A 16,588-nucleotide genomic window follows, 5' to 3' on the forward strand; every position below is an offset into this window, starting at 1 on the left:
CTGAAAGGGCTTCAGCCAGCAGGCCAGAAAACCGCCCTTTGCAAAGCCCTGAGTTGTGGCTTGCCCAGCGGAGCAGAAAAGGAAAAGGGGCTGCGTTTGGAAGGGAAGTGTGTGGCCCGCCTCTCCACCAGGCACGCACCAGGCACTCACTGCTGCATCCTGTCTTCTCCTGATCTTGTGACATCTTCCTACCGTGTTTTTCGGATTATAAGACGCACCCCCAAATTTGGGGTGGGGGTGGCGGTATGTCTTATAGTCTGAATGTAGCTTTCCTGGCTCTCAGGGTGGGGGGGGAGGCAGGTGGTGCAGCGGTGGAGCGGGTTTTTTGCCCTATTTCCTCCTCTAAAACCTAGGTGCATCTTATGGTCCGGTGCATCTTATAGTCTGAAAAATATGGTTCTTTAAGTGGAAAATGGAAGTGCAGTTCCTACTCCCACTAGTAATGCCTGTGCCCTGGTGCATGCTGAGGAAAAATGGAGCCAATTCAGAGTTAGCTCAGGAGCCACCTGGTTCGAGGACCTTAATGAGAATAACTGCCTCTGAGCTAGTGTGCAAGCCACACGAGGAAAGCACTTCCTGACTTTCGGTTCCAAAGGGGGCTTTCCCCTGAATACCTGGGACTTAGCCAGCCAGGAGGCCAGGCTTGGAGTCCCAGAGAACAGACAGGTAACCTGCAGGGGCTCCAGCACAGGCATTCATGCCCTCCTCCAGGTATGAGAAGAGTGCTGGCCCAGGGTCAGGGTCAGGCACAGCTCAGCCTGAAGCCCACAGTCCCGGGCTACTGCTCCGCCCCTGTCCTGTTCTCAAACAAGGGGCCATCAGCCTGGTACATGACACATTTGTGTTTTTCAAAAGTATATTTTTCTTTTCTAATCAGAAAAAGGGGCTAAAAAAAAAAACCTCGCCCTGATTGGTGTGGCTCACTGGGTTAGGCATCATCCCCCAAACTGAAAGGTCGCTGGTTGGATTCCCGGTCAGGGCACAGGCCTGGGTTGTGGGCCAGGTCCCTCGATGGGGGTGTGCGAGAGGCAACCATACATTGATGTTTCTCTCCCTCTCTTCTCTTTCCCTTCCCCTCTCTAAAAATAAATGAAATCTTTTTTGTTTGTAAAAAAAGTCTTACCTGTTCATTTTTAAATGCCTCCAACCAGGGACCTGGCCCTCCACCTAGGCACGTGCCCTGACCTGATTGAGTGCCTTTGCTTCGCAGTCCGGCGCTCAATCCACTGAGCCACACCAGCCAGGGAAAATTTTTTAAAAATCCCAGAAACGTTACAATTTGGTTGCATCTAATTCAATGAGGAAGCTATGGGTGTAGTGGATGAGACCCAGAGTGTCTTCCAAAGGCCAACACAAATGGCTGCGGATGGTGTTTTGGGTTATCTTTGTGCTGCTGCCAATTTTCTGAGACAACACAGATTAATTGGCTGGGGCCAGCCGGCAGGAAGGCCAAACTCAGGCTGCCCCCAGCACCACCTCCCAGTGTGAATGTGGATGGCCTGAGGCAGGGATGGAGCGTACACATGTCCTTAGCAGGTATGGCCACCGGGAGTGAGTGGCAACGCACTAGTTAGGGATCCTTGGTTCTGGGCTGCAACAGGCCCCACAGGGAAAGGCAGCTGTGAATTCACCCCAAGGGGTAGCGGGGTCTCCTCCCAGTGTCCCAGAGCTGGTGCCTGATGTCAGCGCAGTGCTGCTGGGCACTGGACCTATGCTTGGAGAGTGGCCAGCTGTGGGGTGAAGGGGGCCTAGTTTTCTGCTTCCAGCTGATCCAGGAGCAGGAAGCATCGGAGACAGTTTCCCTCAAGCAGCAGCAGCTGTGTGGGATGGTTGCTCTTGCTGTTTTCCAGACTGGGGCCAGGCAGAGGTGGTGTCTGAGGCAGAAGCCAGGCTTCCCCTTCACTGAGGGACAGCAGGTCGCTCTCCTCGGCATGGAGAATGATGTGGATGCTCCAAGAGCTTGGAGGGGCAGAGAGGAGGCACAGACTGTTTCAGTTCCCATTCAGCTGCTGCCAGGGAAGGCATTTAGTCATCGGAGCCCCCATGTCCCTCGCAGGAGAGCTGGGAGGCTGGGAAACATGGGGGGTCAATTGTGTGGCCTAGTTCTTAGTCGCAGCTAGGGCTGGGCTTAGTAAGTAAGGGGGGGTCATTTTACTCTGTCCTGCATTGTGCAGGCCATAGGAGATGGGGTTCAAACCCTTCCAGTCACTATCAGAGGATCAACTTAGCTCACAGAGTGCTGCTGGCCTGAGCGAGCCACCCAGAGACGTGGGAAATTCCCTCACAGGCTCTTGTTTGTGAAGACTGCACTGCGATTGGGCCTGACGGCCTCCACCACGCAGCCTCCGGGGGACTAACCCTGTGCGCTGTGACAAGGCCGCGGGGGCGCAGTGGGGAGGACACAATGCTGGGGCTGGTGGGGCGTCAGGACCTGAGCTGGTGTGTCCTCGGGGCAGCCCAGCCCAGCAGTTCTTGGTCTTGACACACAAAGGAAGCTACTGGTAGAAAGATTATAACCCACAAATGCATCTGGTACCCAGAATTTATAAAGAACTCCTGCAACTTGACAACAAACAACGCAGTTGAAAAGTGGGCCAAAGACTTGAACAGATAATTGCCCAAAGATATACAATGGCCAACAAGCACGTAACAAGATGTTCAACGTCAGTGGTCATTTGGAAAATGCAAGTCAAAACCACAATGAGATTTCACTTCACACACACTAGGGTGGCCATAATTTTTTAAAAAGGTACAGTATTGGTGAGAATGTGGAGAAACAGAACCCTCCTGCGTTACTGATGGGAATGTAAAGTGGTGTAGCTGCTGTGGAAAGTTGTTTGGTGATTAAACAGAATTACTGTATGACCCACAACTCCACTCCTACATATACCCGGAAGAAGTGAGAACAGGTGTTCAAACGCTTCCGCATGAGAGTTTGCAGCGGCACTATTCACGACAGCCAAAAGGTCCAAACCACCCGAAGTCCATCTGCTGAAGAATGGGTGAACTTAATGGCAGTCCACCCACACAATGGAGTATCATTGTAATGGAAAGGGATGAACACCCAACATGCTTCTAACGTGGATGAGCCTTGCAAAACACTAGGTTAAGTGAAAGATGCCAGACACAGCTGACATTCTGTATGACCCCATTTACATGAAATGTTCAGAATGGGTAAAACCAGAAGTAGAAAGTGGACTGGTGGTTTCCAGGGCTGAGGGGAGCCCGAAACTCCACAAATGCAAGACCAGGCCCCACACTCACTGATGAGGTGCTCCAGGAGCAATTCCAGGCATCTATCTGCACTTACAAGAATCCTCCCCGCTGCCATCCAGCCAGAGCAGAGCCAGTAGTCTAACTGAACGGTATGGGGCCAGGAGGCCCAAGACCTCAGTAAAGTTCATCTGTTCACCAGCCAGCGATGTGACCGGACAACTCACAGCCCTTTTCTGCTTACCTTCTAAACCAGACAATACAGCCAACATGGTTATGCATTATTCACAAGGTAAAGGCAAGTAAGGAATGTGGCAACCTCTGGAGGTATGGCTGGCTGTTCGTGGGGCTGCAAGCAGTTGAGCTTACTATTTGCCACATGGACAGGAAGGGCAGGGACTAGGAGGGGACATCATGAGGGCCAGGGGCTGGCAAGGGGTCCTTGGCCACTGGCTGGTATCTACACCCTCTGCTCCTGCCACCGCCACCACCCCCCCCGCCCCGACACTGCATTCTACGCACTTGAGTCAAGTGAAAACTTCTTTATTGAGGCACTTGAGCTGGGAGCATCCCAGCCACAGCAGGTTCTTGATAAAGAGAAATAAACCATCTTCTGTAGATGTAAGTTTGGAACAAGAGCCATTTCCTTGCATCCCACCCACCTTTCTCAGGTTGTATGTGGAGAAGCCCCTTCCTGGCTGCTCCAAGCCCGCGCCAGGCGTGCTGGTCTCTGACGGAGGCGGAGGAAGCCCCAGAGGCCACAGCTGCAGGACGCGCCACTCCACCACCCAGTGTTCTAGCTCCCTGCATCTCCGTGGCACTCACAGCAACAGCCCCTGTGGGATCTCAGGGAGTAGCTTCTGTGACTTCTCAGCAGTGGCCATGGTCATTCCTGAGCCCTGGGCAGAGGGCCACTGTCCAACAGAGGAGGAATTCTTGAGGGAACACTCTGAATCTTGACTCCTTAACACAGGCAGGCCAGATACTGAAAGCAACCCCATTCCCCAACACCTGTGGGCCAGGGAAGGGCCGCCTGGTCCTCATGAACACAGCTTGTTCTTGAGACAATGGGGGTAGGGTTTGAGGAAGTGGCCCTTTCCCTGCTACCCTGCCCTCATCTGTTCTGAGGGCAGAAGGGACGGGTGTGCCCAGGCTGGTGGCAAAGACTGCATTTCCGTGGTTTCTTGGCCATGGACCCAGGGTCTGAGGAACTGGGCCGGGGTCTTTTGCTTCTGGACTCCAGTCCGTGGGTTTTTCCTCTGCCTCCCGGCCAGGGTGGGGCCCCCAAAGTCCCTGTGGGAAGAGTCAGAGGAAGTCTAAGTTCAGAAGGAAATACGGGTAAGTGTTGAGTAGAGGGTGTCCTCTAAAGGAGGGTAGGCACCCCACCCCCGCCCCAGAGGACAGGCTCCCCTCACTCTGCACCAACACTGTGCCATCACCTGAACCCTGTGCTCTGGAGGGCCTCAGCCCCTCACTGTCCTGGTGAGGGCCCTGTGTCACTTTGGACACACTTGTTAGTGAAGTGGAAACTGCAGAAGCAGCTGGCCTGAGGTCGTGCAGTGGGGAGGCAAAGACAAATGGGCCTGGAACCAACAACCCGCTTCTCATCTTCCACGCAAAGAAATCTGAGTTCTGGATCCTTCCATTCCTTACACAGTCCTCTTGAGTGTCGACCGCCTGACTGTCCAGGATAAACTGCTCATCTGGCCTGGAGGCTGGACACTACTTCCCTTCACTGGGGAGGCGAGGGGCCCTTGCACACCTGAACTACTTCCCACCCACTCCTGATGAGAGGCTGTCACAGCAGTGGCTGTCCCTGGGCCCCTCGGGCCCTGGCCACCAGCCCTGCGCTTGCACCAGGCCTGCTGGGTTCTTCCTGTACATGTAGAGCTGAGGACACGTGTGTTAGAACCAGTCTGAGACTAAACTCCTTTATAAACTAGGGACTGCAGTAAAGATAGGCAGGTTCCCATCTTACCAAGGAAACTGAGGCTGAGAGGCCAAGTCATTTGTTCAAGGTTAGACAGCTGGGTTTTGGAACCAGCTCTGTGTGACAAAACTCCCACTAAGCCTTTTAGTCATTCTCGGATATTTAACTAAGCTGCTGCTGTGTACCAGGGCAGGCAGGGACCATTTCAAAGTGCCTTCGATATATTATCTACCTTGATCCAATGTCCAGGTCAGGTACCAGACCCAAGTAGGTTCCTAGACATTCTAAGGACTAGTTTCTCCATCTGAACAAATGAGGCTGATGGTAATGGTTCCCTAGGGTTTACAAAGGCTACCAGAGCGCAGGGTTGTGGGATCAGGCCCACCTACTTTCCAATCTTGGGCTGTGTTGCTGTGTGATTTGAGTAGTCACTTTGTTGGGGCCTCACCTTCCTCATTTGTAAAATTGTGATCACATGCTTACCTGGTGACGATGGAAGATGCCTATCTTAGTACAGCCTACTTAGCATAGTGCCGGGCACACAGCAAGCTACAAGACTCACAGTAGCTGCTGTTTCGTTTGGAATGAAGATGGTGCCATTCACTACCTTGCTGGAAGGGAGCGAGTGAGAAGACAAAGGAGCAAGATGACCAGTGGTCCTCAGGCTCCCACCACCGCCTTGCCCTGCCTTCTCTTGGTGGCCCTGAGTCTGAGGCAGGGCTCTGCACACCCCACCCTGCCCAGACCCGGAGCTGTTCCCTGCAGTGCTGCTGTGGCAAAGGGCGTGCTCCTTACCTGGGGCCGCATTCTCGTCTACCCACTGGAAGAAGCCACACTGCTGCTCTCTTGGCTTGGCACATGTGTGGAACTGGCGGCCCTTGTTGGGCCCGTCCTTTTGCACAGTCCATGTGACAGTGGCCTGACTACACAGGCAGGATGTGCCACCAGAGTCATCACCAGGGCTACCAAACCCATGTGGGCGGTTCCCTGAGCCAGTGGGGTGTCTTATTGCGGAGGAAGGAGGCCCTCCTGCTTCTGGGTGGCTGCTGTTGGCCCACAGGAAGAAGCTGCAGCTGCCCCCCTGGCACTTATAGAACTGCCGGCCCTGGTTGGGACCCTCCTTCCGAACAGTGAGCAGCAGGGCTTCCTGGCCACAGTTGCAGACCACAGAGTTGCTTTCACCAGCAGCAGTGGGTGGAGGTAGATTCGGGGCCAGAGCCTTCAAGGGCCTGGTCTGCCTGGTGCCAGGAGGCTGGGGGTGGCTGTGCTGGCTGCTGTCCATTCTGTTTGAGGACCGGCCGGCCTGCAGGTAGCCAGAGGGCTGGCTGGCTGTTGGGACAGCTCTGGGGGTACCCTGTGAAAACCGTAGGCCCAAGATCTCCTTCAGGGTTTCATCACATCCGCCGATACAGCCTATGAATTCCAGAGGCATGGTCGGGGGAAGGCTACCACGTTTAAACTTGAACTTCAACCTAATGGCCAAAAGGTAAAAAAAAAAAAAAAAAAAAAAATTGCATCTACCAGATGCAAGAGTCTTCTCCTTGGTCCACAGAGGGCCGCACCTACCCTAGGTCTCTCCTTGGCAACTCCCCCATGCCCTAGGAAGCTCACGCACGCACCAGCCAACCACCAGCCCCTAGTCTTCACGAGAGTGCAGAGTGGGAGGCGGATAAAATCTGAGCCCCCAGTGAATCACCACAACACAGAAGCCTCTGAAAGTTCATTCCCCTATACCAGCAGTTCTCAAAGCGTGCTCCAGCGGGCTCTGGAGCATCCTGGGCCCTTTCCAGTTCAGGTCAAAAATATTTTGTAACAATGCCAAGAAGGTAAGTCTGTTGTGCTCATATTCTTCCAAATGTGTGCAGTGGAGCTTTCCAGAGGCTACAACACATGCAATAAACTCAGCAGACCGGCTGGGGAAGCAGATAGGAGAATCTAACAGTCTCCTATGAAGCCACACATCAGACTTGCAAAAACGGAAAACCATGCATTCTTTTTTTTTTTTTTTTTCGCTTTGAAAAATAGGCATTTTAGCCTAAAAATGTGTTATTTATGTTAGTGTGCAATGCATGTTATAAACAAATTAATAAGCTAAATTTCAGAAGATGTCTCCTCTTTAATTTAGAATATGGTAAATATTGATAAACATAACCCACAACAAAAGCTCCGTAGATTCCTCGATGATTTTTACAAGTGTAGGGGTCCCATAACCAATAGGTCTGAAGACTCTGGGCTTTGGGGAAGAGCCTTGTGTACACGTACACTCTGGCCATCTACCAGGAGAGGTCAGGGAAAGGGGAACCCGCCCTCAAGGCTGGCTTCTGCATCAGCAGCGGTGTCCGTGGGACCTGGAGTGATGTAGGCCTGCTGACCTGGCTGCTGCGGAGCATGGGGAGTGTCCTCCTTGAGGTGCCTGGGGATTCAGGTCCCTGAGTGTCCCCACCTGTGCTTTGTCTTAGCACTGACTCAGGTGCTCAGCTCACCTGTAGACAGGGTGTGGTTGGCATACGGGACACACACTTGCATCCCTGCTGGCCTCCAGCACAGAGTCAGGGAACCACATGACAGACCGACATTCCGGGAACCCCGTGCAGCTGAGGTAGAACCTGTGGGCATGGGGACCAGGGTTAGGCAGGAGCCACCAGACCACAGGAAACGGGAAATAGCAAGGAACCTTTTCTTCAGCTGATTAAAGACGTGCACTTGTCTGGAGAACACTTAAATGGATGCAGTCATCAGTAATAAAATCACTTAGAAATACTAACCTGCATTTATTACCCACCTCCCTAAAAAAATGAAACTGCTACAACTGCCTCTGCTTTCTACTGAAAAACAGCCAACCCCCTACCAACACAGGGGTCATGGCCCCACCAAGTACTGAGGGCTCTACTCAGGCTCCGTGCTGAGTGCTGTTGCCCCACCCCTTCCTCATGGAGAGTCAGCTTCCACTGGAGCGAAGTGTGGCTTGGGGCAGCAGGGCTATCTGCCCCAGGATGCACGTGAGGAAAGTTGTGGCGTTAGGCCTAGAACCTGATCTGTCTGATGCAAGAGCCTTTACTCTCAACACCTGCACCGCGACTTTTCTGGCCACTTCTCAACGTCTTCCAGTCATGAAACTCCAGGGCTGTACTAGCCAACGTGCACACAATTTACAGTGTCTTCGCACTGTCTGGGTATGACGAGACTACGTAAAACAAACCAACAAATCCCAAACCCCAATTATTCAAACAGCAAGTCCCAAAACCCAGAAGTGAAAATGATCAGATTAAGCCTGGAGTGGTAAATCTCACAAGTCTCCAGACCTACCCGGGTGACCTGCGGACTCAGAAACTCAGAACTCACACAAAAGCAAGTATTTTTTCGCTTTCTACTCCACTTACCCACTAGTGGCAAAGACAAAAACCACTGACAGCATTTACCAGGTGCTTACACGTAGCCATCAGGCACCGGACTAAGCCTACAGCGGCACTGGCGTGTACGTTTGTGGGCAGCACATGCCCTGCCGCTGCTGCTAGGCCCGGCTTCCCAGCCTCCGGCTCCGGAGCGCCAGGGAAACCGCCCACTCACACAGCAGCACGGCAGCAAGCAATGCTGCAGCCAGAGGGGCCGGCAGAATGGAGGGCTGTGAAGGCCTGGGTTCACATTCTGCTTCTCCTGCTCCCCAGGGCTGCCTGCTATAGACAAGCCACCTCAGCCTGCTAAGCCTCGGTCGTCGCTCCTTAGAAAGCTGGAATAAAAACACCTGCCCTGTAGGGTAGTTATGGAGTTCAATAAGATAATGCCTGTTGAGCACCTTCCATCAGGCCAGCAACAGGGATGGCAACGTGATGAATGATGGCTGCCACCACGTCTACCACTCCAGCCTGAACTTCCTCCAGCACCAGGGTGTTGGCATGGACAGCTAGGCCAGGCCAGGTGGCCTGAGCCTCGGGTGACCTGCTCACTCTGAAATAATGCATGGAAATGAAGAGGGATTTAAGATGTTCAGACCCCATGCAGGGCCAAAACAAGGAAAGAAGCGCATCAGTGTTGTTGAATATCTCTAACGTATTGGGCTCTGCTAGATCCGTGACTCTTTCCACTGAATCCTCACCCTTCCTACAGCTTTGTGAGGTAGACTAGATATCACTGCCTGGAGTTTCTGGAAGAGAAAATTGGGGCTCAGAATAGTTAAGTAACCTGCTTTAGGGCACAAAGCTTGTAAGTGGTCCAAGTGGAACTCAATACAGACCCACTTGGGTCTGCAGCTTATGCTTCCCCACCCTTCTCTCCACACCGGAGGAGGCAAGTGCTACCCACAGAGGACACCAGCCCCACCGCTGCTCGGTCCCCGCCCTGCCCTGCATCCCACAGCACTGCGCACTCGTCAGCTGCCGGTCTGTCTCAGCACCTAGTCCAGGGTCTGGCAAGTGCAGGCTGCCCTCAATTAACACCACAAATGAAATGTTGGGGCCTTGCGCAAGCTGTCTGGCAGACCTGGCAGGCACCAGGTGAGCACAGGGGGGAGGGGTGGGGGGCGAAGCTGGGCACTGACCCGCCACTCTTCTTGGTCTTGAGGACCATGTCCTTGTTGCACTGTGGACACTTCCTGACAGGTTCTAGCATGGCCGGGTAGATGGCTTCTTGCTGGGCCACCTCTGCCCCTTCCCCAAAGTACTGGGACAAGGCCTCGTCCAATCTGAAGAAATAGCAAAGCATATGTGAATTTCCTTATGTGCATACATGTGTGTGGCCCAGGGAAGGAGCTGGCTGGTCAGCCTCAGGCATGACGCAAAGAATGGAGGCTGACAGTGAACTGCACTGGCTAAGCAGCCCTGGCTTTGGTGACTCCTGGCAGCTCCCAGGAGGGGTCCAGCTACCAGGCAGGCACTGCTGCCCCATCAGTGGTCTCTCGTCAAATGTAACTGCACAGGGTCCACGCACACACGCAAGTGTCTGTCTGGGGTAAAGTTCAAACTAGATCATGCACTGTTCAAAACTGGCATGGGGCAGAAACATCTACCAAACCGCACACATGCTGCCCTGGCTGGCGTGGCTCAGTGGACTGAGTGCCGGCCTGCGAACCAAAGGGTTGCCGGTTCGACTGGGTCAGGTCCCCAGTAGGGGATGCATGAGAGGCTACTACACATTGATTTTCTCTCCCTCTCTTTCTCCTGCCCTTCCCCTCTAAAAAAATAAAATAAAATAATTAAATCCTAAAAAAATGCACGCACGCTACTTGCTAAATGGCCACTCCAAACACTCCAGAGAACAGGTCACACACCAGCACCTGGATTTACTGATTACAAGTGTACTGCCTATACCAATTCCAGACAGATTTCAAGTCAGGAGAGTGGCACTGCTAAAGCCAATAGCCCAGAATAACTGGACCAGATCTTTGTTTACTGTTTATACATTGACAAGAGTTCTGTGGAACGGAACAAACAAAACCCAGGGGGAAAACCCGAAGGGGAGGAGCCAGGAAACCAGGCCACTGGTCAAGGTAACTGGCCTAGTGGGGACTTACCAACTTCAACGGCATGGTTATGAGAACACCCGGTTTCTGCAGAATTACCTCAAGAACTCTCACTTCTTAGGGAAATGGCAGGGCCAAGGCTGCAGAGCTAACCACCCCGTGTGCTAAAGAGCAGGGCTGGGCACTCACTTCTTAGCTTTAGCCACAGCTTCAATGAAAACCTGCTTGTATTTCTGGACCTGCTGCCTTAGAACCACACACTTATCCTTCTTCCCTTCGCAGATCAGCTTTAAGTCAGCCTCCAGCTCAGCCCGGAGGTCAGGCTTGGACATCTCGTAGCCCATGGCATCATACCCTGCAGGGAGAAGAGCAGTGTTTGGTGCAGCCCACACAACACAACTTAGGAACTTCAGCAACAAGGGCCTCCCCAGCTACTCCCTGTAGCTCCCTTCTGCTTACCTTCCACAAGTCCCATGCCCAGATGCCCAGGGAGAAACCGCTTGTCTGGGGTAAGCCCGACGTACATCCGGGCTTTGATTGTCTCAATGTGCTCTGCATGGGTCGCATCAGTGCCTGAAAGCCACGCCAGGTTACTCAGGTTAAGCCAGACCTCCTTCCTCCCAGGTGTCTGTGGGCCCTCTTCCTCCGCCTGGATTTCCTATTCTCGGTAAGACACCTCCATTCACATCTGGCCCGTACAGAAACCACAATGGCCACCTCAACTCTCCGTCATGTCTGCTAACTCACTAAAGCTGTCAGCACCAGTTTTGAAGTTCTAAGCTCCTCAACCCCATGTGTCAGAGCTATAGCCAGAGCCTACATCCTCAGTCTCCCCCGCTCTGGTCGCTTCCTCAACCCACCCCATTCTTCATGCTGCAGCCAAAGGGACCTTTTAAAACATAACTCCACCATCAGGGAAATGCAAACCAAACCCACAAGGAAATGTCACTTCATGCATACTTGGCTCAGTACAATGAAAAGCGCAGATCATAACAAATGTTGGTGAGGACATGTAGAACCGGGACCCTTATGCACCGCTGGAGGGTTGGAACATGGTGCAGCCGCTGTGCAGAAGCCTGGGAGTTCCTCAAAAGGCTGAACAGAGTCACCACATGACCCAGCAATTCTCCTAGGTTGAACACTCAAAAGCTGAAAACATGTCTACACAAGAACTTGTGCGAAGAATGCTCACTGCAGCATGCGTTACAGCCGCAAAATGGGAACAACCCAAAAGTCTGTCAGCTGAAAAAAATGCAGACTAATATTCACAATGAAAAGGAACCAAGTGCTGACACATGCTACAACATGGATGAACCTTGAAAACGTGCTAAGTGAAAGAAGCAAGTTACAAAAGACCAGATATTGTATAATTCCATTTACAGGAAATGTCTAAAATAGGCAGATCTCCTGAGTCAGAAAGATCAGTGGTTGCCTAGGGCTTGGGAGATTGGAGAGAAGGGGAAATGGGGAGTGACTGGGTACGGTATTTCTCTTAGAGGTAATGAAAAGGTCTGATTTGTAGTGACAGCTGCACAATTTTGTCCAGAAAAAATACAGTCATTGTTAATATAACAAGAATGGTATGCACAACATTGACCTGGCAGCCAAGGAGAGTGGACTGGAATGCACATGCGTGAACAATGATGACTTCACTGTACTAGTCAGTGGGGGCAGTAAACGCCGTTGAGTGAGCATGTGTACTGTGTGGTCCTCTGTTCAAGATGACTGAGTGAGGAAAGCAACGAATCTGCAACCAATTTTGTGTTAAACTTGGACATTACTCCACGGAAACTATTCAGATGATTCGGAAGGCTTTTGGGAACGATGCAATGAGTATAGTGCAAATAAAAGTGTGGCACAAATGCTTCAAAGATGGTCAAGGATCTGTTGAAAGTGATCTATGTTCTGGAAGGCCTGCAATAAGCAATACAATGTTGAACGTGTACGGGCTGCAATCAACAAAGATCAGTGACTGACAGTGCGAGACCTAGAAGCTGATCTGGGGGTTCCAAAAACTACTGTGTCTGAGATTCTGATGCAGGATCTTGGCAGGAAACGTGTCATGGCAAAATGTGTTTCGTGGCTTCAGCTACCAGAGCAGAAAGAACATCGTGCTGCAGTTGCTAATGACTTGATTTAAATTGCTACCAATGAACCAGATTTCCTCAAGAAGGTCATAGCCAGAGATGAATTGTGGGTCTACAGTTATGGTCCAGAAACGAAGGCCCAATCATCCCAATGGAAGTCACCTGGTTCTCCATGCCCGAAGAAGGCGCAGCAAAGTTGCAGCGAGATCAAGACCCTGTTAACTGTGTTTTTTAATTGGAAAAGTGTCTAACATGAGTACACTCCTCCGGACCAAACAATCAATGAGTACAGCCTCAATATTCCTTGTTGGTTGAGAGATGCAATATGATGAACATGGTTGAGCTATGGGCAACAGGTGATTGGCAGCTTCATCACGAAAACATGCCCACTCATGCATCATATCTCGTGCAGAGTTTGTTGGCGAAACATCAAATCCCCCAGGTGACTCAGTCCCATTACAGCCCAGATTTGGTGCCCTGCAACTTCTGGCTTTTCCCAAAACTAACATCACCTTTGAAAGGGAAGAGATTTCATACTGTCAATGAGATTCAGGAAAATATGATGGGGCAGCAGATGGGGATTCCAACAAAAAATTTTGCAGTGTTTTGAACACTGGAACAGACGCTAGGAAATCTGTGTGAGGACCCAAGATGCCTACTTTGAAGGGGACTGAGATGTAATTCCTATGTACAATGTTTCTTGTATCTTCTTCAATAAATGTCTCTATATTTCAGATTACATTGCTGGATACTTTCGGGACAGGCCTTGTACACTAAGCACTGCGTTAAATCAATGAATTATATATCAGAATTATGTCTCAATAAAGCTATTAACATTTAAAAAAAATGCAGATCTATGTTGTTCCTTTCCTTAGAAACCTTAGATAGCTCTGTGCTGATCAGCCCCTCGCTTGGCTCAGCATGGTTCAGACCACTTCTCTGGCCTCATTTCTACAACCGCGACCCCCCTCCCTGTCCTGGCAGCACGTGCCCTCCTGTCTGTGCTCTTCCTGCACTGCTAGGCTTGCCTTCATTCATCGAGAATTCTTACTATGAGGTTTTCAGGCCCCTACAGAACCCATCACATTGTATCTAATGTGTTGGTTTGGCTGTTTCTCCTGCTACACAAGCCCCTGAAGGGACGGACTAGGCGGTACTCCTCTTTGTGTACCCAAGGCCTAGGACTCATATATTTTTTTTTCCTCCCAGAGATTTTATTCATTTATTTTTATAGAGAGGGGAAGGAGGGAGAAAGAGAGGAAGAGAAACAAGAGAATCATTGGTCAGTTGCCTCTCACACGCCCCCAACTGGGAACATGACCCACAACCCAGGCATGTGTCCTGACCAGGAATCGAACTGGTGACCTTCTGGCCTGTGGGATGACGCTCAACCCGCTGAGCCACACCATTCAGGGCAGGCCTTGTACGTTCTTAATAAATAAATCATAAGGGGGTGAACTACCTCTAATTTTACCTAAATGGGCTCTGGATAGTCCAGTGCTGGCCAGGGGACTCCAGGTCAGAGCATGTCTTCCTGAGCCACACAGTGACAAAACTCACTTCGTAGAGAGGCAGCTGCATCCTAGAGGCAATGGCCTGCTTCCACAACATGCCCAGGGAGCTCTCCTCTCCCACTACCCCCTCCCTCTCCAGCTTGCGCTGGCCCTTTGGGATGAGGCTCCCGGAGACAATCTTCCTCAGCGTTGTAGTGAGAACTGACCATGGGCAGTGGATCGTCTACAGAACTTAGTGGAAAGAACCATTCTGGCCTAGCTCTTATTTTAAAACTTTTCTTCTTTTAAAAAAAGATACCTTTTATTTTTCAATTACAGTTGATGTATAATATTATGTTAGTTTTGGGTGTACTAGCCAGTGATTAAACATTTATGTAACTGTAAGCCCTGGCTGGTGTAGCTCAGTGGACTGAGCGTGGGCCTGTGAACCAAAGGGTCACTGGTTTGATTCCTGGTTAGGGCACGTGCCTGGGTTGCAGGCCAGGTCCCCAGTGGGGGACGCATGAGAGGCAACCACACATTGATGTTTCCTCTCTTTCTCCCTCACTTCCCTTCTCTCTAAAAATGAATAAAGAAAATCTTAAAAAAAACCCAAAACATTTATATAACTATGAAATGATCACCTGATAAATCTAGCACCCATCTGCCACCACATGCACCTACTTTCTGATTCCTAAACAATTATGGGAAATACTTTAACAAAAATCTAAGAGTATGGCTCCCCACACCTAACAGCAGGCTGGCAAACTGAGGTCCCTGGGTCCCTGTCATTCAACTCCAAACTGTCCGAGCGGGAGCAGAGGCTCAGGCTGCTGGATCTCCTGATAATTCAAAAGATAGAAGAGACAGGTTTTTACGTGAAATTTCCTAAGCTTTACACGTTGGCATCTTATTCAAACAAACAAACAAACAAACAAACAAACAAATCCCAGCATGAGCCAAAAATACTTAGTCTATGGGCAGCCCCTGCTCCCAGCTGAGACCTCCACGTTACGGAAAATGCCTGTCTTGCCAGGCACACCTCATTTTACTGCCCTTTCAGATGCTGCGTTGACATCCACATCGAGGCAAGACGCGCCCCACCCCCATCAGTAAAAACATCCTAACACTCTGGAATCTCAGATGATGGTTAGCATTTTTTAGCAATAAAATATTCTAAGATTAAAGTATAGCCCTGGCTAGTGTGGTTCAGTAGACTGAGTGTCAGCCTGTAAACTGAAGGGTCACCAGTTTGATTCCCAGGTAGGGCACGTGCCTGGGTTGCGACCAGGTCCCCAGTTGGGGGGCGTGCGAGAGGCAACCAATACATGTATCTCTCACACACTGATGTTTCCCTACCTCTCTTTCTCCCTCCCTTCCCTCTCTCTAAAAGTAAACAAATTTTATCTCCAGAATGAGCAAATAAATAAAAGCTTTAAACAAATAGAGTATATACATTGGGGTTTTTTAGACATGATGTTTTTGCATACTTAACAGACCACAGTATAGTGTAAACTTGACTTTTGTATGTACCGGAAAGCCAAAAAACTAGCGTGACTCCCTTACCGTGGAGGTCTAGAGCCGCGCCGCCAGTAACTCTGAGGTGCCTGCATCCGGACGGTGCAGAGCATGGACTGCAGTTACTTGGACCTGGTTTAATAACTCACACACTTTGTGACCTTAGGTTAAGTTGCTACCTTCTCTAAGCCTCATGTCAGCTATAAAGCAGGGTCTACAATGTAACACCCACATTACAGTTGTTGTGCTCCAGGGCCACCAGTTACCATGACGACGAGCTACTGACCAATGCCGTGCTTTTCCATGAGGGCAATGAGGTCGGCCTCAGTGAGCAGCTGAGGGGGGCTGGTCTCCCCGTCCACCATCTGCATGGTGCTGGGCTGAAAGCGGGAGCCTCTCTCATAGACAGGGAGGGTCTACAGAGAGCAGCAGAAGTGTCAGTCAAATCACTCTTCCATGGCATGCGGGCAAAGACAACTCGCAGCTCAAACAACATGCCCTGGTGCATCCAACATCCCTAGGATGGGACCAGGACTGTCGTCCCCTCCTCCCTAAGGCCCGTGGGGTGAGATGTGGATTCCAACCTTTGACTGAACTTATGATTTATCACCTTGTCACTCCAGCGATCATATGGGTACACGTCCAGATAGTTTCGAGCCAGAATCATGAGACCATGGGCCACAAAGCGTTCCTGAGCGATGTCAATCTCCACAGTGGTCTCCTGCCCCTGAGCATCCTGGGAGCAGCAAGCTAGGAAATGGCGAACGATGAACTCGTATAGTCGCTGTTCATCTCCCTGTGAAGAAAAGAAGTCTGAAACTCCCTACAGAATAACAGCGCTCAAGGATCTCAGCATCGTTGGTAGTTTCACCTGGTTCAGGCCACCTGTCAC

At 51.0% G+C, this 16,588-nt stretch overlaps 1 protein-coding gene across 2 annotated transcripts in view; it reads right to left on the bottom strand.

Annotated features, from left to right (window-relative positions):
• Positions 1–3,740: 3,740 nt before the first annotated feature.
• TOP3A (DNA topoisomerase III alpha) overlaps positions 3,741–16,588 on the bottom strand; it is a 36,578-nt gene continuing 23,730 nt past the window's right edge. For both annotated transcript variants that reach the window (XM_024564696.4, XM_045198849.2), the window contains 8 exons: positions 16,307–16,492; positions 15,983–16,112; positions 11,058–11,171; positions 10,788–10,953; positions 9,678–9,821; positions 7,627–7,749; positions 5,939–6,615; positions 3,741–4,506 (listed from right to left, as the gene is read on the bottom strand). In XM_024564696.4, coding sequence (XP_024420464.1) covers positions 4,328–4,506; positions 5,939–6,615; positions 7,627–7,749; positions 9,678–9,821; positions 10,788–10,953; positions 11,058–11,171; positions 15,983–16,112; positions 16,307–16,492 — 1,719 coding nt within the window. In that variant the 3' untranslated portion in view covers positions 3,741–4,327. The remainder of the gene's footprint in view (positions 4,507–5,938; positions 6,616–7,626; positions 7,750–9,677; positions 9,822–10,787; positions 10,954–11,057; positions 11,172–15,982; positions 16,113–16,306; positions 16,493–16,588) is intronic.

Source organism: Desmodus rotundus, chromosome 9 (assembly GCF_022682495.2).
Source record: "Desmodus rotundus isolate HL8 chromosome 9, HLdesRot8A.1, whole genome shotgun sequence".
In the NCBI taxonomy this organism is placed as follows: Eukaryota; Metazoa; Chordata; class Mammalia; order Chiroptera; family Phyllostomidae; genus Desmodus; species Desmodus rotundus.